Source organism: Poromitra crassiceps, assembly GCF_964638095.1.
Source record: "Poromitra crassiceps genome assembly, chromosome: 1".
NCBI classification, from domain to species: Eukaryota; Metazoa; Chordata; class Actinopteri; order Beryciformes; family Melamphaidae; genus Poromitra; species Poromitra crassiceps.
Window position 1 is genome coordinate 48,662,997 of NC_139623.1, and position 20,068 is coordinate 48,683,064.

The following is a 20,068-nucleotide window of genomic DNA, read 5'->3' on the forward strand; positions in this document are numbered from 1 at the left end:
AACACCCTCCCAGGCCCGGAGGCCAGACGGTCTGGTAGAACGAAATGAAATGTGAGGTCACGTGACCGGTTGGTTTACCAGGCTACCTCCACGCTACATTTTCAAATGATCAAGATGAGCCCCCACCAGAGCATGTGAGCGGAGCTGAGCGGAGCGGAGCGGTGATAATTATCGCTCCTCACTCCCGGAGCGGCCCTGTCCACCCGCTCCAGACCGATCCCCGCTCCATAGAGATTTCCTCCGCTCACACTCACCGCTCCGCTCAAAAGAAGAAAAAGAAAAAGAGGCCAGGGTGTTTTAATTTGCGTTTAAACGCCTGAGCAATGGGCATTGCTCACTACAAATAACATGAGCTCAGCAGAGTCGGCTGCATGTTTGTTTCTCTTCGTTCTCGTCTCGCAGCAGCTGGCAAGAAAATAGTGGGGGTGCGCATGGCCACGCACCGATGCATTCTGTTTCAAACATGTTGTGATCGAAACTGGAGCGGGAGTGAGCGGGTGATCGGTGCCGCTCCAACTTTCGCTCCGGTACCACTCTGGTCCCCGCTCACCGCTCAAGCCAAAATCCCCCCGCTCCGCTCACATGCTCTGCCCCCCACGATTCCTTTTACTAAATGATTATTATTATTATATGTCTGTGCTCTGATGCACTACACTTGAGATGAGTTGAGACATAGCACTAAACATGTTTTTGTCATGTGTTGAGCTTGGAGTAAAATGTAAATAACTGTTTGCTCTGGGCAGTAGCTTCTGTCATATGGAATCCGGGCAGACTGTGGGGTGGGGGTGGACTACATTCATCTCATCCAAAATACCTGCCCAGTTTTGCTTAGCAGGGCGGGGCACCTATCTGTCTGCAGTCATCTCCAACAAGCCTGTACACATGAGCTGCTTTCACACATGTTTGGAATTCAGGAGTTATCTAGAGGCCATGCGGATGGCTGTCATGTGTGAATGTGTGCATGTGGCTCATGCGCGCTCCCCCCCCCCCCCTCCAGAGCTCCGTGAAGTAGTCAGCTCGTGAGTGCATGAGGACAGAGACATCGTGACAGATTATTATTATATAAATAGTCGATGTGAATGAGCGAGCAAAAAACACATGCCATTTGGTTTCCAAATGAAGCTCAAAACTGCTCCGTGTGCGACAGCCAACATGTTGCTGGATTGCTGGATTGAAAGGCTCATGGCTCTGATCTGATTTCATGTCTGCTTCGCACAGCACACACATTTAATAAGCATTTTTGGACGCGAGGGTCGTCCCGCTTCCCAGTATTGGACATCGCTAGGTAGTAGGGGTGGGGGAAAAAATCGATTCACCTAAGTATCGCGATTTTTAATGTCACGATTTTTTGGATCGATCTTTTATTCCAGAATCGATAATCGCAAAAAAATAATAAAAAAAAAATCTTTTTTTTTTTTTTTGCGTGCTTGCAGTCAGGCCACTCACTGAACAGCAGGCCAGGCGCCGCCTACTGGTTTACTAGTGGTTTTATTACTTTAATAGTTAGTCTGAAGTAATAATTACCGGTACACTTCAGGGTTAAAGTGGGTGCATCTCATTGTAAAATTGGACTTCAAACGGCCCAAATCTGGCTTCAAACGGCCCAAATTTCACGCGCGTTGGCCCATATCGGCCTGGCCTGCTTGGTATCTAATGCCCGGCCTGAATTATGATCCCAGTCCGCCCCTGTTTTTAACTATATCGCCCAGCCCTACTCATGATATATAATATACAGTCTCTAGTGTATGATTCAACTTTTCCCATGTTCTAATCTAGTGTAAAAAAGCAAACAAACTGAAAAAAGAAAAGAAAAAAATAAACAAAAATCGCAATAAATCGTAATATCGAATCGCAATAATCGTAGAATCGCAATACTTAAGAATCAAATCGAATCGGCACCCAAGAATCGTGATAGTATCGAATCGGGAGATAAGTGAATCGCCACAGCCCTACTAGGTAGGGTATCTGGATCTGGTTGCGTTCATGTCTTTGATTTAACGTTTACACAGCGTTTGTGAAGATTCAATGGCAGAACCGCAAATTCCAAGTAGCGTCAAGTCAGGCAGTATAAAACGAAAACTTCCGGGTATAACCTTCGCAATAATGGCAATTAAATAAAGTAAATACACGTGTAATGTTTTTTTGTGTGTGTTTCGAAAGATACAGAACGGAGATAAACCGGAAGAATATCTGCTCCTTTCGAAAAGTCAATTTTAACCCGTAGTGAGTCGACATTCTGATATTTTGTTACTAAGTAATACAACATTTGTTTTATTTTGAAGGTAAAAACGTCTAGCTTCCTGTATTCTGAATAATTCTAGTAGGTTTGATGCATTTTAGGACTGAACATAGCAAAGACCTGTTTTGTTTGTAGTGCTTGCGACTCGAGGAAATCGATGCATCTGGGCGTGAGTTGTAGGGTTGTTTAATTAATTACTTACTAACGTTATGCGCAAACGATTATATGCCGTGAACGTTAGGCAGTTATCGCCCATTATGTATTTTTAGTTTTCACAACTCCCCATTGTGTGGTCATGCCCAAATTCCCCCGCCCCCGCCCCCGCCCCCGCCCCCTCTCTACTTTACAAACTCTGCGGAGGTGCTACTCATGTGTGAATGCAACATGCCTCATGTGTGAAAGGGTACACTTCACGTATCATCCGGGGCAGGCTCAGTGGGGAGCAACCCTCACCTGATCCGGAGTTCATGTGTGAAAATAGCTATGGCCTAAGGCCTTTTGATTTGCAGCTACTTGCAGTGTCAATGTCATTCAAGCTAACCAAATAATGGTAGGATTTGAGTAGCCACAGTATTCACCCTATTGCTTATTTGTGAAAGATATAATACCACTAACTTTTAATCCAGAATTTTCAATGTTTTTTTAATAGGTCAAAAAGAGAACTTGAATTTGGCAGATTTCCATGTACAAAGGCATCTTCTTTCATAAGTCCTGGTGGTCATGGGGTTTTTTAACAGAAAAGCAGAAGTTAACTTTAACTCTCAGTCATGAGATTGTTTGCTTCTGATGTATAAAAACAAAATGTGAAAAAGTTTCTTCTATAATGTAAAGAGATTTTGCAGCACGTAATGTATCAAAATGCACTTGAGCTGTGTGGGTTTTCACTATAAAGATAGTTATATGAGGTTATATGGTTTATTCCCTGTTATTTGTTACATGTTTTTTGCACTGATCAGTTTTCAGCCACACACCCCCCTTCCAGTCTATCATTATATTCATTATATTTGTCCAAGAGTTATTTCCATACTGTTTTCTTTTACAAATGACTATTATAGCCCACTTGTATTGTACAAAGACAAACTATATTTCTTTTTCATATTGATGAATTTCTTTAGACTGAAGCCTGATAATCTATGCATGTTTATAAAGATGATTGGCCTGCCACCTAACACGGCTGATCTCCATTCTCCATTAGTCCCCTCCTGTGAGTGATTGGCTGTGATCAGTGTCTACCCCTGTATATAATGTTTGTCCATTGTCATATTGTCATGCTGACGAAGCCTTCTAGGCGAAACGTCCATCACCTTGTTTGCCCACAATAAATAAGATATTTTTTTCTTAAACTGTGTGTGCCGGGACATCTGTCACCCACTAGTATCCTCCGACCCAGGCACCCGTATACTTTTTATATATCTTTATGGGAGTCGTGCTTGCTAACTGTTTTTCCTTTCACTATAAAGCTCAGGCATCCTGCACACACTGCTGACTTGACTTTCCTCTTTTCCATAGATCTTCTACTATAGCCAGGGGAAGGCGTTCCCAGGGTCCCAGCCGGAGTTCAAAGATCGAGTGCAGTTTGTTGGTGACCTGAACAGGAAGGACGCCTCCATCCAGCTGAGCCTGGCACAGTTCACTGACAACGGCACCTACTTCTGTGACGTGAAGAACCCCCCGGACATCTCAGGCACCCCGGCACAGACCGAGCTCAGGGTGGTTCTCAAAGGTGAATAGGCACATTTTTCCTCATTTGGTTTATTTGGATTTATTTATCAATTTTCAAACAAATGCAATTATGCAGACTTCCTCCAGGTTCTGAAGAGTCTGGATACCATTTAAAGGCAATACATGCAACAACACACAATGCCACGCGCACAAATGAGCGAGCGGACGGACCGGCGCTTGGTTTTCTCAACACAGACATGGCTTCCTTCACTGCTCAGAACAGCATCGCTGGCCTGTCTCGCTAGTTAAACAAAAGTATCCAGCCTTTGTGGGCTTACTTTTTCTACGATGAAAATGAATTTGACTTGACTAGAATCATAATGAATGAATTTGCGTTTAGGGCCGTGATCACAAATGGCTCATTTCCACCACATATAAGAGCACAGTACAGCTCTACTCGACCTGGTCTTACTCGTCTCTACTTGATATAAGCCGCTTTCACACCGGCCTTGAAAGCCATAAAATGCACTGAAAATGAGATCCACGCCTCCGATGTGAAAGTTGTGAACGTGGGTTGGTGGGTAATTGTTGTATGCCTTTCGTTCCGCCAGTGGACCTAGTCACAGCGCCGGGTTACCCTGCAACCCGCCTCCACCTGAAAGCGTAGGAGCAGCAAGCGGGAACGGTGCGAATGGTCAGCTCATTCATAAAAAAAATACAGGGGAAATCACCTCATGCAGCAAGAAAGACATACGGTAAGTGAAAGTAAAAAAAGGCGGCCAGGAGGAATGCTCCGTGCCTAGTAAGTAGGTTAGGCTTTATGCTCAAACGATGTTGACATTAGTAGGTAAAATTAACGGATATAATAATAAGCTTCAGAGGACTATAGCTGTCTGTGGCAAGTTGGTCTGAGGATATTCCCTCTGGAAACCAGCTCCAGAACTTGTGCATTTATAGCCTTTACTATTCCCCCGACGAACGTTATGCAGACTGCAGCTGTTTGATATGCGGGCGTTATCTTTCAGAACGGACGGTAATTAGGCTACTTCATGGGAATAATTTGCTTTACAAAAAACTGGAACCAAAAGATAAGAATTAGCCTTGTATCTAATAGGCTACATGATGGTGCATCTCTGATCCATAAAGTCGATCAGATGAATATTGAAAGCCTTGTTACCATGCTGCATGTGGACAACAATTTCGTGTTTTATCAGTTTGATCCTTAACGACGGCAGCTGCACATACATCGGCGATGTTTGGTTGTTGAATGAATTTGTTCATCATACAGTAGCCTAGGCTACATTAACCTATGAAAATGTTAATTTGGGTTAGGAGGAGCTGGGTGGAAAAGCCTCAGCTCACCTTTCAATCCGGGAGCAGTGGCTGTCTCCTGAAAGCACACCCCAAGACGGGAATGTGGCGGTGCTGCTTGGCTGTGTGTGAAAGCAATTTCTGTGGCGAGGCTACCGGCTTTGCGGGCCTTCTGAACTGCAATTTTGTGCGATCTGTGTGTGAAAGCGGCTATAGACTCCGCTTCAATAGCAAGCTTACTCGCCTCCGCCCACACCTGGTCGTTATAGCGACCGCATACAGTATCCGCCCATAGCCGAAGTAGGCTATAACGTATAACGTTAAAATTAAATCCATACACGCAACCTTTATAAGGGTTATGAAATACTGGTGCCTCTAAATGACCTACAGTGTACATGGGCAAATGTGACAATCGGCTAGGAGAATGGATATCACTTTGTTGTTACTCAAACTCACATGCATGCGCTGTGCGAGGGACGGGGGTTACACTACGGGGAGAAGGGAAGCCTCTACCCCAGCGGCAACTCACCAGGAAAGACCGCGGTTTCGCTAAACCCCCGCCTCTGGCCTAGCGGAGCAGACGTAGCACACAACTACAAAGGGCTTACCGAGGAGTGGACCTTTTCGCTCTCAAAACAATTGAAAACCACCATCATGTTAAAACTGAGCAAGGAGATCGGTTTTATTTCATCAGAGCTGAAGGCAGCAACACAAAAGCCTGATGGAAATAACAGAAGATAAGGTAAGCCCCACTAAACTGGTATCCATCATTGACAGTAGATACAGTAAACACGATTCTGTCTGACCAATCAGTCGTCTGCAGTGTTTTCACGCCACCGTTTGGTACCGGGTCCACAGGTTTTGGTGGAACCTCAACAAAACAGGGACCAAAACTAGCACGACTCAACCCCGACTCAACCCGGGCTGTCCAGGTTTTTGATCGGTGGAATGAGACAAAAAAGCGAGACGAGCTGGGCGGGGCCGAGACGAGCTGGGCGGGGCCGAGACGAGCTGGGCGGGGCCGCGCTGATACCAGCGGTGGAAATGAGCCAATAGTAGCACACCTTTTTGGAACACTTGCATGTTGCATCAAACTGCACTTGCCATTTTGGGCTGCAGTTAATATATGGATACTGTATATCAAACTATACCGACATTTTAAAATTCTCCACTTTCCCACTGACCTCCATTGTGTACAGGACTGCCAAAAATGATTTGTTTGACATATCCTGACCAAACTGCAGATATTTCTACACACCAGTCATGTGTATGTTGTGGCCTTGTCTTTTTGTCCAGAATCTCTCCCTCAGAGCAACACAGCGGTTATCATTGGAGCAGTTTGTGGTGCTGTACTTGGAATCATCCTCATCGCCGTGGTTACCTGCCTCATCATAAAGATAATCACATACGTCACCCGAAATGATTATGCAGGGTAAGTGGCATGTTTCGACATTTTGTCAGTGTCAGCAGGAGTGACATTGATTCCTCTAGAATCAGCTCATGGTGGCATAGTGTTTCAATGGAGCTGAACAGTCAGGCACATGACATTTTTTTTGCCCCGGAAGAGAGTTCCCCATTCATTTTCTCCATAGACATTTAGAAAAATCCTTATATAACAAGTTTTAAAGCTGAAGCAAAGCCAACCCGTGACCTACTGAATCGTGAGTGACCGTAAAACATTTCAGTTGGAGCAAAAACAAAAAATAACAACAGGGGGTTTATTTTTTTCAAGTGAAATGTTTTATAGTCACTCATGATTCAGTAGGTCACGGGTTGGCTTTGTTCCAGCTTTAAAACTTGTTATATAAGGATTTTTCTAAATGTCTATGGAGAAAATGAATGGGGAACTCTCTTCCGGGGCAGGAAACGTCACGGAAAGTCACGTGACTGTTGAGCTCTATGTCCTGCATGTGGGTCAAATTGTTTTCAACAGAGGATTCAAAATGCAATTTGAAGTCCACAAGAATGTTTATACATGCCCGTTTTAGAGCCATGTCATTAATTAATAATAAGAATTTGTGGCCTTACACCCGAAAATGTCAGGTGGGGCCACCATATAAAGTTTAATCAGAATCAGAATCAGAATTCAAGCATAGCGTTTATTTTGCTGCAGAGATCAACAAAGAGGTTAGTGTTAAAATGATCGCCGTAGGTTATGTAAAGGGCTAAAGTTCTATTTCCGAGTTAATCTTTTAGTTGCAGTGACAATTGTTATATGAAAATCTAAATTCACTGTGGCTGCACCGCCTGTCCATGAGCGGTAACGCCACCTGGCACCGTGCTATAAATGAGTCATTGTGCAATCACATCTGAATGGTTGTGGGTGTAATAAAGCAAAACAGGGTGGTCCTTCATGTCAAGTTAATTTAGCAATTGTCTTCTCTGGGATGGATTTCATGCCCTGTTTGGTTGAGCAGTTTGCCTGAATCTTTATTTTCTCTTCCCAGTGATCTATTTCTCTTACTAAGTCACTCGATGACACCTTATTAATCAGCAAAGCAAACCATAATGCTTGGCTAAATCTCTCTGCATGGAAGCCAGGTTCACTATCCTCATGTTTACCTGAGAAGAGCAGTGTGTTTTTGGCTGTTTGAATCATTCGGTGTGCTACTAATCATTACTATCATTAACACATTTCTTTAAAATGATGTCACGTCAAAGCTAGGCATAATGTCCTTGTGTGCTTTAGCTGGGTTGACCATGTCTACCTCACATGCTTAATCCAACCACACAGCCCTCTCTCATGCCTGGCTATATCACATAAGCCTCTGTCTTAAAATGATAACCGCAGGTTAAAGCAGAAAAATTAGAGGAGATTTAACTGTCTGATCGACTGATCGCATTCCACTGAATCCTTTTCCCGATCCTTTTGACAAAAATATAATTTTAAAAACTATTTCAGTGGAACTAAGAATAGAAAAGCAGAATTTCCGGTCTTTTGGCACAGTTTTCAGTTAGTTCCTTACCAAAGGGTAAATGTTATGAAATACTACAAATTAGAAAAGCTAAATATCAAATTTCACAAATATCTATAAATATTAATTCATAATATAAATCTCAAAACTTGACAATGAACAAAAAGCACAACCTCTTAAATTGTGTTTTGGGCAGCTGTGTCTTCATGGACAGGATCCTTCGTTAACAGTAATTTGTTTTTTATATATATTTTTTCCCGATTTTTTTATCCCATTTTTATCCCCCTTTTAGTGTTAATTTAATTTATTTATCCTGGTTGCTACTCCACCCTCTGTCGATCTGGGGAGAGCCGAAACTGGCTCCATGCTTCCTCTGAGACATGGGCAGTTAGCCAGCCGCTTCTTTTCACCTGACAGGGGAAGCTTCACCGGTAGGACATAGCACGTGGGAGGTTCACGCTATTCAAACCAGTTCCCCTCCCTCCGAACAGGCGCCCTTAACGACCAGAGGAGGAACCACATTAGCAACCAGGATATTGCATGTTTTGGTGAAGGGGGTTCCTATATGAAGGAAACCCCCGGGAGGCACGGGGAGAACATGCAAACTCCACACAGAAAGGCCCTTTTGACGAGCCCACCCGGGCGGTGGGCACTCGAGGACATGCGGACGGGCATGCATTCCTTCAGCGTTCACAGCGTCCCAGGTGGGAATCGAACCCAGGACCTTCGAGCTGTGAGGCGACAGCGCTTGCCACTGCACCACCGGACCCCCCCTTCATTAACAGTAATGAATGTATTGGTACATATTAAAATAAGATCCAGAGCCTGATTGAGATGAAGCAGTGCAGTGAATTGCACTGCCACTCAGAGGGGGAGTCGACCTAACCAAATCATATTAACACACACATGGCCTACAATTGCTTTATTCAATAAGGCGCGTACTCCAGTCCATTCTGAGAACTCATTTTGAGGTCCAAACAACTAATGTCACGTCAAACCATCCTATTCATATCATATCTAAGCTTTGCTTGTTGTCTAACATTCATGGCCCAGCCATGTTTGCCACTCACACCCTTCATCTGAAACTAACCACTGTCTTGCTTGTCTGTTTCTGTCGTCATCACTAACCTTTGTGACGAAGCATTGAAGCTCCTTCATTACTTCCATGTTTTCAGATTATACACACTGACATGACAGGATAGAGACATGTTTTCAGATTACCGTAAATTCCGCACTATAAGCCGCACCGGACTATAAGCCGCGGGTGTTTTAATGTTTTTTTTTTTTTTTTTAATTGTGTTTTAATGTTTAATTACCATATGTAAGGGTTCGTGCACAGAGGGGATTGTCGGGAAAGAGATGGCTGTTTGAGGAAGCTCCCATTTATTAACATTTCAACAAAACAACATAACACAACACCACCTGTGTTTTTTTTTACAGTGCACACAGTGTCCGCGGTGTGGTGAAAAGAGGGCAAGAGAGGAAATTAAAACAGAAGTGGATTTATAGTTAGAAAGAGTGCTAAAGAAGAGAGAATTCATTTTTTTTTTCTTCTTTTTTTTTCTGAAAAAATCCATAGATAAGCCGCACCGTTATATAAGCCGCAGGGGCCAAAAAAGGCCAAAAAACGGGGGAAAAGCCGCGGCTTATAGTCCGGAATTTACGGGTATACACACTGACATGACAGGATAGATACATGTTTTCAGATTATACACACTGACATGACAGGATAGGTTCAAATATACATACTACTGCATGCGCTGGGACACGTCATCAGTGATGTTAACTGGGGTCCCAGCCGAGGCCGATTACAACCCCGACCCGCGTCCCAGAAGCAGCCGTTCACGGATCAGCCTTCCTACTCTGTCTGCAACGTTGCCCGCGGAAGGGTTGATCACGCCCAATCCGCTGCAATAGAGTTTAGTGCTACACCGCAGTAATGAGAGACCTTCGGTGCATGGAGGTCTAAGTCCCTGTGGGGTGATTCCAGGCCGGGCACCTCCTTCGTCTCACCAGAACCTCCCGCGGAAAAAGGCAATCCTACCATGCCGTACCATGGGCAGGGAGGATGCCTCAAGGAGGCCTGTGCGCTGCACGTCATTCACCTGCACCGAGCACCTCGCTCTAGCCTGAAGGACCACAGGCCGCGCCGATGTTTACGCAGATTTTCAGGAGGCTGATCCGTAGCGTAGCGATAGATACATGTTTTCAGATTATACACACTGACATGACAGGATAGAAACATGTTTTCAGATTATACACACTGACATGACAGGATAGATACATGTTTTCAGATTATACACACTGACATGACAGGATAGAAACATGTTTTCAGATTATACACACTGACATGACAGGATAGAAACATGTTTTCAGATTATACACACTGACATGACAGGATAGATACATGTTTTCAGATTATACACACTGACATGACAGGATCGAGACATGTTTTCAGATTGGAAAAAAAATTCCGGAGCAAGTACAATCGTCAATCAAATCAAATAAATGATACTAATGGACAAAAATGGGCTACACAGCACAGGCTAAGGTTATTGCTTTTCCTTGTTCTATTTTACTATCAAAAACGCCGTATTTAGAAAAGAATAACTGATCAAAACAGCTAATTCAGAGTCGGTGAACAATTAAACAATTAAATAACAATTAAAACTGGCCTGCATAGTCAAGGCTCCATTTTCCCTGTGCAAGAAAAGTATTATTGCAGGATATCACGATAGCTTCATTTACCCATTCAACGGCGACTGCTTGAAGGCTAGATGAACAATAGACATACTATCGATAATAGAGATACTATCGGTGCACCTCTTGTCTTTACCTGTCCCTCCTTTCAGTGTCTCTGCCCCTCTGCCACTGTCATTCAAGTTGTTCATAGCCTGTGTCCACATGTCTCATCTCTCATTGTTTTATTTCTGGCTGTCTCCCATTATTTGTGTTTGTCTCTGTGTTGCCATTTGTCTGTGTGCCGATGTCTCCTGCGCCGCCCCCAAATCGTAAACCTAAACTAGATGTACGTCCTTGGAAAGCGTCAGCTCTCGTGCTGCACAGCCACGAAAGAAGGTGGAGTCCAGCCTGGAGAGCTCCCGGTGTAGCAGTCCCTCGGCACCAGTACAGGTAATTGATTAATTGTGGGCGGGGCCAGAGGCTCTGATTGCATCTATATAGCGGTCTGTAGCTAACAGCAGTTCTGAACTTGTGCATTTTTTTGTTACTTTTGTCTTTTCCATTCATATCATGACATCATTTTGATGAGTTGACTAACCAACTTCTCCCCGCCGACAAACTTGTTGGCTGTCCACACATTGGCCAAGTTGCCCTGGTTGCTCGGCATAATAGAAAAGGAAGCAACTTCCACTGACTTTGTGTTGCTCGCAGTGTGAACGCAGAGTTAGAAAATGAATAGGTCAATGTGAAAACACCACATAGTGTTTGTTTGGAGCGTGGCGTTCTTAATCTCTCTTGTCAATCGGGACTAATTTGTTATGGGTCAAAATTAATAGTCATTGGTTTTTGGTTATTATTGGTACTGTGTTTTGTCCAGTTCACCTGAAAAATGCTCCATTTTGTATCACAATCCACTAACACTATGCAGCATGTTTTGTGCAGATTGGTCAAAAAATAAAACTTTAAAGTGTAATTTACCCCCAAAACACTTTTTTTCAGATTTTAACCAATATATATGGCTTTTAGGGTGGTATGTGAAGGATTCTGGTCAAAATCTCCACATTTGAGACCAATCTGTTACAATTTTACAAAGTTCCCTCTATGGGTTCAAACCTGCTTTTTTTCTCAAATGAATGGGCGATTTGGTACATCGTGACGTCACGGTGGTATTTGCGCGTGCCCCACTCATGTGAATAATTGACTGTGGCTAATATTAGCCGCTAGTTAGTTATGTTACATGGCAGTAAAACGCCACTGAATGACCAAATTGATATCACTTTTAACCATTTCGAGTAACACTGTTTCCATACGGATCACCAGCGTTAGTTTGTTGTTTATAACGTGGCTGTATTTATCATTTATCATTCTCTATCTCTGATACACTGAAAATACTGGGAGGCGGGCCATAGCGTCTCTGTCGATGATTTGATTTGACAGTTCTGGGCACTGGCGTTGGCGTTGGCCAATCCTGGCGTGTTCCACCCCCAAATCGATTGTGTTCTGGCGCAAAACGAGTGGGTTTCAGGACGAAACATCTTCGAGCCACTTACGGTATCTTTAGAGCAGCGCAGTAAATACAATATTCCTGGAATGCGAGTTTAACTAAACAGTTACATGTCCTCTGCATTCTACAACAAATAAAGACATTACAATTTGTTTTATTTTGTATCTTACATACTTATTGGCCAAGTTATGATAGTTTATTCTGCCAGGGTACAGAAGGGAGTATAGGCGGCCATCTTGCCTGCAGGGTTTTCAAATCAAGTAGAATACCGTTTTGCATGAAATCTGGCAGGGTCAGTCCCCCTTTAAGGAAAAACATTGTTTCCCAAAAAATGCAAGGTGACAAACAGTCTATGATGACATCTTTCTGCCAGGCTTTAACTTCAATAGCTGCATCCCACTGTATAACTGAAACACAGGATTAGTATCATTAGACTTTGAGATTATCATTATGCAATATAATAAAATAAAATTGGGAAAACTAGGCAGGCACCCTACCAACAGAGGGCAGTACCACATGAAATGTGTACCACTATCACATTTTATCCCAAACATCTAATTTGTTTCCATGTTGACGCCATATAAGATTTGAAAGATAATTCAAAAAACACAATGAGCTTGCTATATAAACATACTACTTGCTTACTAAATAAATATAGCCTCAGTGATTTGTTTCACTGTGTAGAATGACTTGTCAAATGACCAACTGAGTCCGTTTGGGACACGCGTGGACCTGAATACATTCGCTCTAATCATCATGGCTACTGATTTGAAAAGCGCCAGGCTAATAGATAACCACTTGCTGGCTGCATCTGCAGCTATTTCCATAACTGGTGCCTTTGGCCATTTGACACACGACAAAATGTGTTTGCCATATGTAACTTGAAGATACTTGGCTACAATAGATCAAATGTATCATAGTGTATGGATCAATGTATCATATTCATACTATAAGTGAGGTGTAGGGCATTGAAATGGCACAAATTTTACAGTCTTCTCTTATCTTAAAAATAGTGCCATCATTATAACAATCTCATATACCGTAATCAACAGAATACATTTTTCCAATTGTGAGATTTGGATAGACAAGGTTACTTTGTACTTGATTGGCTGTTTGAAATTGTATTCAGTCCTTGAGTATTCTTCCAAGTAGTTTGTCCTTTATTTGAAGTAACCACCTTACTTTACTTTACCTTACTTTAACTTTAGCTTACCTTACTTACTCTAGATTGAGTCTGCTAGTATCTGTCCTTGTGGGGGAATTGCTGATCATGTTAGAGCAGATCACACGACTCCCAAATTCACAATACAATGGATTCCTTGTTGGAGGCCGAGTTCTGCTGGTGAAGCTGCAATTCTCTTATTAGATTTCGTTCTTAATCAATCAGCGCCTTACAATGTTGCTCACAACTTCTAGCTTCAATGTGTCCCCTGATTGGCTGCCTGTTCTGAACGGTAGTGGCTGATCTTCCTGTATGGTTAATGTTAGTTGTCCCAGTGTTAGTTGAAACCTGTCAAGATTTGTATTGTCACTCCATGGTATAAGTACGCACGTGTGAAATTCTTATGCTGTAGGCTCCATTAGAGACGAGGTGCAGTAGGTAAAATAGGTGCAAAATCACAGCAAACACAATCACAACAACAATACAATAGTGCAACCTAGTTAACTAGGGCAAACAACGTAAACAGTGTATGTAAATGGAATAATAAGGTATTCAAATAAAATAATAAGGTATTAAAATAGAAAAAGATGGAATAGATATAAAAGTGGCCAGATGTGCAAAGAGGTGTGCAAATGTCAATCATTCAGGTTTATTGAGGGTTTATTTATTGAGGAGTCTCATCATGCGGCGACACAGGAGGTGAGAGCAGCTTAGCCTAGGTAAACCCAGCCCCCACGTGACCTGCTCTCTCAGTTCCCAGTTCCTAGTGACTGAGAACAGGTCTGAGAGCAGGTCACGTGGGGGCTGGGTTTACCCAGGCTAAGAGCAGCTGTATTGCTTATTTCGACCAGTTAAAATTACGCTTGGCAGTTTTTTTTTTTATTAACCCTTCACCCTTGGAAGGTGAGCCGAAAAGTTAATTGCAGACACTGGATACACTAATTTATTTAAAACATTTTAAAGACCTGAAGTACAAGTGGAAGAAGGAAGGCCTTGTGTGTTCTCCAGCTCGGCCGGTCTGCAGCTCCTCGGTCCTGGTTGTGATTTGACTCGGACGTGTTTTGTCTGCTCAGCTGACACTGTGTCTTTTCCATTCTGCGCTTGTCTCCCTCTGTCCACAGGGACCGGTGATATATGCCCAGTTGGATCACTCGGCCACCAAAAACCCCAACTCCTTCCATAAGATGGAGCCAGTCGTCTATGCTGACATTCGGAAAAACTGAAGAGGAAATTGCAGAATTGGGGGAGCGAAAGAAAATAATAAAAATAAACAGTAAAGTAACAGCCCTCTCTGTCAGCTGCTCTTGGGATGGGAGGGAACATGTTTAACCAGGACAGAATTGGTGCAGTTTGATATTTTTATTTTATTTCTTGTTCTCCAAGTCCTTTGAGACTAACAGCATGTGTTTGCTTAAGACTTACATCATCCTCGAGGTGCTTTTTTTTTTTACAATACTGGGATCAAAGTAACAATATGAATGCATTCATCAATGTCATTCCATACGGAAAGAGATTTTTATTTTGTTTTATTTACCGTGGCTTTGCACGGCAATCGACACGAAAAACTCCACACGTTTTGGACGTTGGACCGTTTCTAGGGTTGTGAATGCCGCGTTACATGTCGATTTGGCATTTCCTTCACTACATTTGCATGCAATCATAACATCTACAAAATAAACTCGGTACTCAACTAATAGCGAAACAGTAAAAAGAAAAGAAAAGTGGTTTTTGTCATTGTATTACTGTGAATACTTAAATCTTCTGCTAGGTTCTAGCATGTTGTTGTGGTACCTTTTTTTAAAACACTGCCTCTCTGATTTTCACTTCAGTAGAACGTGTCTTTTTTATCATCCCCCCTCAACCGTTGAGTTCTGAATCGATATCGTTTGCTTTTATTGTTCTCTCTTTTTTTGAACAAAATTATATGAACTCTTAGGTGATGCCACCCCCCATAAGTGTTTTTTTCTGCTTGTGGTGTTCGGCATCACACTTTGAGAAATAATTTTGCCAATTTGTAATTATCGCTTAATAAAGTTGAGAAAAATAAGCTTCACTGCGGGTGTTAACGCTCATTCTTGGGGCTGTTTTTTTTCTTTCGATTTTCAGTTTTACCGTTTGTGAGACAGTTGGAAATATGCATGTAAAAAAAGAAAATGTTCAAATAAGGTGAAATATCTCTTGAGAAACATTTGATTCTACTAAAACCGGAAACTAAACACGAAATACACTGTTTGCATCCAATGCAATTCATTTATTAACATTATAATCAGCATTATGGAAAAATAACCATCCTTGTCTGAGCATTTATGCCTTAAAGCAGCTACGAGCAACTATTTCGATTGTTATTAACCAGTATAATTACAATATTGATGCATCACATCTTACCTATAATAGTAGCTGAGACCAAAGCCATGTGAATCGGAGATCGCTCCCTTAGATGATTATTAAGTCTGTGTCTGTCTAAACTCGCGTCAACAGGGCGCTCTCTCTCTCTCTCCTTACCGCCGGACCGGATAAACGCGGAAGTGAAACCCGGAAGTGAAACGCAGCTGCCTGCCTTCACCCGTTCGCGCTGCCTAGCAACATAGCATAAACAATGTGAACGCCATGCATACTCTCGCGAACATCTCTCGTTATATTCTAACAGGTTTTTTGGAAGTTATTTTGTGGTTATGGCCAAAGTGGCTGCTGCAAACCGTTTCATTTCACTTCCTGATCTTCCCTGGCCACAGAGAGACTAACACTGGCCGATTCACTCGGGCTTCAAGCGAGACTACTCTGCGTTGGTCTCGTCTACTATTAGAGGTAAGATGTGATGCATTGATATTAAATTTATACTGTTTAATAACAATCGAAAAAGTTGCTCGTAGCTGCTTTAAAGAAGTGCTTTTTGTTGTTATTTTATTTTTCAAAGTAATGGGCCAAATGTCTATCTAATATCCACTTTGATATTAGGTAAGCTTTAAAATGCATTCCAAATCCACCGTTCTTTTGTCTTGAAGCATTTAAAAGCCAAATCTATCTGTTGAAATGATGTTTTATGAATGGGTGGGTCGCCCATGAGCATGATATTTGTGTTGCATACAGTTTAGCCTTTTAGCATCAGCTTGTGATTCCTCAACGCAGTAAACTTCAATTTTTGACCAGTATTTGTATATATTTCTCGCTCATGTAAGATATAGTGCCATTTACTGTAACTCATTCCTGTGTCATATGGCTATGGATGTCAAGGCAGAGAAAAGGTTGTCCTTGAGGATGTCGGGCAGTTGGTGGCATGCTTGTTTTCTCTTTTAGTCTTAATTATTTGACCGACAGCCAATACGGATCCAAAGTGGAATGTCACTCCCTGCTTCAGCACTGTACCAGAGATTTTCATCCACCATTTATTTTCCCATAGACATTTCGTAAAATGTTCTATGGTCTCTCCTGATTCTAAATATAGCTGAACCGTTTGGTTCGACGAAGTAGAACTATTTTTATAAGCATTTTACGAAATGTCTATGGGAAAATAAATTGCGGAAGAAAATCTCTGGTACAGTGCTGAAGCAGGAAGTGACGTTCACTTTGCCTCCCTATACTCCAACAATGTGCGCAGCACCGACAGAAAGCTTTCAACCCCTTGAATCTTTCTGCATTGTGTGGTCTTATAGCCTGAATTTTGTCAGCATTGATTTTAGTTGCTTGTTGAGCTCCAATAAAGTTATTCTTCAAGGATATTTAAAGGAATTTGGATGCACCTTAAAGCCAGCAAATTTCCCCCATATTTCCTATCATTTCCCATCATATTGACCGATTCTGACCAAAATATCGTCAATTGCTTCACTCCAGAGCTTGATCCCTGAAAGGGGCTCAATAGCTATACTCATGATTTTAGTTTTTCACTTTATTTGCTGTAGTCAGAGGGTTGAATACTTTCTGTGTGGGCGCTGTAGCCTTCCAGATTTTTTATTTTATTTTTTAGCTTAAATGTTAAATTCTTTTAGTTCTTTGTTTGTCTGGTTCCTAGTCGTGTATTTCAGTGTCTTCACCAGAATCGAAAAGGGGATCTTGTATGATACTGCCAAACATGATAATGCTGGTCGCTTTTCTTTGTCCTTAGTTGTGACTCGTCGCAGTGTTTAGTGCTGTGTAGAAATTGTGATGTTATCTATAAATTATGAAAGATTTGATCAAGCTCAAATGCAACACGTTTGGTGTGCTGGTGTTAAATGAATGCAGGTTGTCGCGATATTCATTCCATTCCTGATGTCTTAAAGTGTGTGCTTAGTAATGTAATTCTGGATGGTAAATAGTGTGTTATTTGATAATTGTTTAGTATGTTATGTTGTAAAATCTGCACTATGTCTTGCATATCAAAGACAACAAACGCCCTGTGATTTTTGTTTCCCTTCATCTCTGAACAACCTTTTGTCTCCGTTTTGTTGTTTTTAAAAACTGGAATGTTGTACATTTAGTGCCTTTTGCATTTCATCTGCTAACTTGAACATCTGCTCAAAATAGAAAAGATAAGATTCATTTATTTTCCTTTATTGTATGTATTTTTATACACATAATATCGCTTCTGTATCCACTGTTCAAATTTTATATAAAACTTATTCCTGGCCAAGTTCCTGTGCACTCGTTCTCAATATGATATCAACAAACTAGATTGAGAAGTTTTTGAGATTATCTAAAAAAACAAAAACAATCTAGGGTTCCCACGGTCATGGGAAACCTGGATAAGTCATGAAATTTCAAGGAAATTAGTAAAATTCTTGAAAGTTTTGGAAAGGTTATGGAATTTTGTTGCGTGTAATGAAATTAATTGTTAGAGTAATCTTCCATGTAATCTAAACAATAGCTGTAGACGCAAATGTAATATAAAGGGGTGTGTCCTATTTGTCCAGTTGGTAATACATTCTGGTATTGATTCAGAGTCACCACTCACATTACATAGAAATTCTATTATGGATCCATGAAAAGTTTTGAAATTTTATTCTTGGAAATATGTGAAATGGATCATTTGTTTTTCATGCGTTTTATCCTCCTGGATATTCCTTGTTCACAGGGAAAGCACACACGGGCAGTGGACAAGGAAATTTTGCTGCTTGACTGTTGTTGACTTTAAGGCTCTGCCTCGTCCAATTACAGTTGGCCCCGCCCCACTCCTCCTCACACCGTGTGACACTGTCCCCTGCCTTTTGGTGTACGTTTAAATGGTAGCAGATGTTTTTAATGTTGATGCACCCAAACAAAATTCGGTCATTTATTTCATGTTGGTGAATGAATTTATCGGGAACATCACCTCAACGGATAAATCAAGCTAAAATTGACAGTTACCTAAAGACCTGCATGGCACTGTGACCCATTGACTGTATAATATAATATGGACGACCTGTCCCCGCTTTCTCCTGCTATATGCAAAAGTGAAGCCAAAACATCATGTTTCAGTGAGCTGCCATCTTGCTTGTTTGATGTAATTTTACAACTGGAGTTTACGCAGTAGAGTCGGGCTGAGCCCCCCAGCTGTGCCGCCGTCTGATGAAGGTTTGAGAGTGGCTGTCACAGCTGTCAATCAGCCTTTTCATATCGTCAAATAACTTTAAAAACAAAGTTACCGGTATCAGACAAATCTTCGCTTGAACATACATCAGCGTGATAAGAGAACTACCTAAAATGACAGAAGCCATCTTTGGGGGCAATTTATTTGCCGTCTACTTAGATTTTTTTAGTTTGGCCCGTCTAACATGGAAGGGACGGCATTTATGACTACTGCAGCCAGCCACCAGCATTTAATAACCCCGTTAGTGCTAATCTTAATTTATTTATCCTGGATGCTGCTCCGCCCTCTGCCGATCTGGGGAGAGCCGAAACTGGCTCCATGCTTCCTCCGAGACATGGGCAGTTAGCCAGCCGCTTCTTTTCACCTGACAGGGGAAGCTTCACCGGTAGGACATAGCACGTGGGAGGATCACGCTATTCCAACGGGTTCCTCTCCGAACAGGCGCCCCTAACGACCAAAGGTCACCACATCAGCGACCAGGATATTGCATGTTTTGGTGTGGGGTTCCTATATGAAGGAAACCCCCAGGGGGCATGGGGAGAACATGCAAACTCCACATGCAAAGGCCCTTTTGACGACCCCACCTGGGCGGCAGGCACTCGAGGACATGCGGACGGGCACGCATTCCTTCAGCGCTCACAGCATCCCAGGTGGGAATCGAACCCAGGACCTTCGAGCTGTGAGGCGACAGCGCTTGCCACTGCACCACCATGCCCCCGTTTTGACTTCACTTTTGAGGAGCCGTCATTACGTTCATATTTTATATACAGCCTATGCTGTGACCACGAATAAAGTTAGTCCACTCAAGTGAGCAACTCTTCACCAAGTGGTGCTGGTTTGTCTGAGGACAGCAAGGCACAGTATGCCAGGTGGCTAGCTGAAGAGTGGGGCGAGGCTAAGGCACAGTGCCAGGTGGCTAGGTGAAGAGGGGCGGGGCTAAGGCACAGTGCCAGGTGGCTAGGTGAAGAGTGGGGCGGGGCTAAGGCACAGTGCCAGGTGGCTAGGTGAAGAGGGGCGGGGCTAACTACTGGCAGCATTGTTTGGCCTGCAG

General features: G+C 42.5%; 1 protein-coding gene across 1 annotated transcript in view; it reads left to right on the top strand.

Moving 5' to 3' along the window:
* Nucleotides 1–18,075, top strand: part of mpzl1l (myelin protein zero-like 1 like) — a 36,926-nt gene extending 18,851 nt beyond the window's left edge. The window contains exons 3-6 of the mRNA XM_083635660.1: nt 3,749–3,962; nt 6,509–6,644; nt 11,154–11,259; nt 14,597–18,075. Coding sequence (XP_083491786.1) covers nt 3,749–3,962; nt 6,509–6,644; nt 11,154–11,259; nt 14,597–14,698 — 558 coding nt within the window. The 3' untranslated portion in view covers nt 14,699–18,075. The remainder of the gene's footprint in view (nt 1–3,748; nt 3,963–6,508; nt 6,645–11,153; nt 11,260–14,596) is intronic.
* The last annotated feature ends 1,993 nt before the right edge of the window (nt 18,076–20,068 follow it).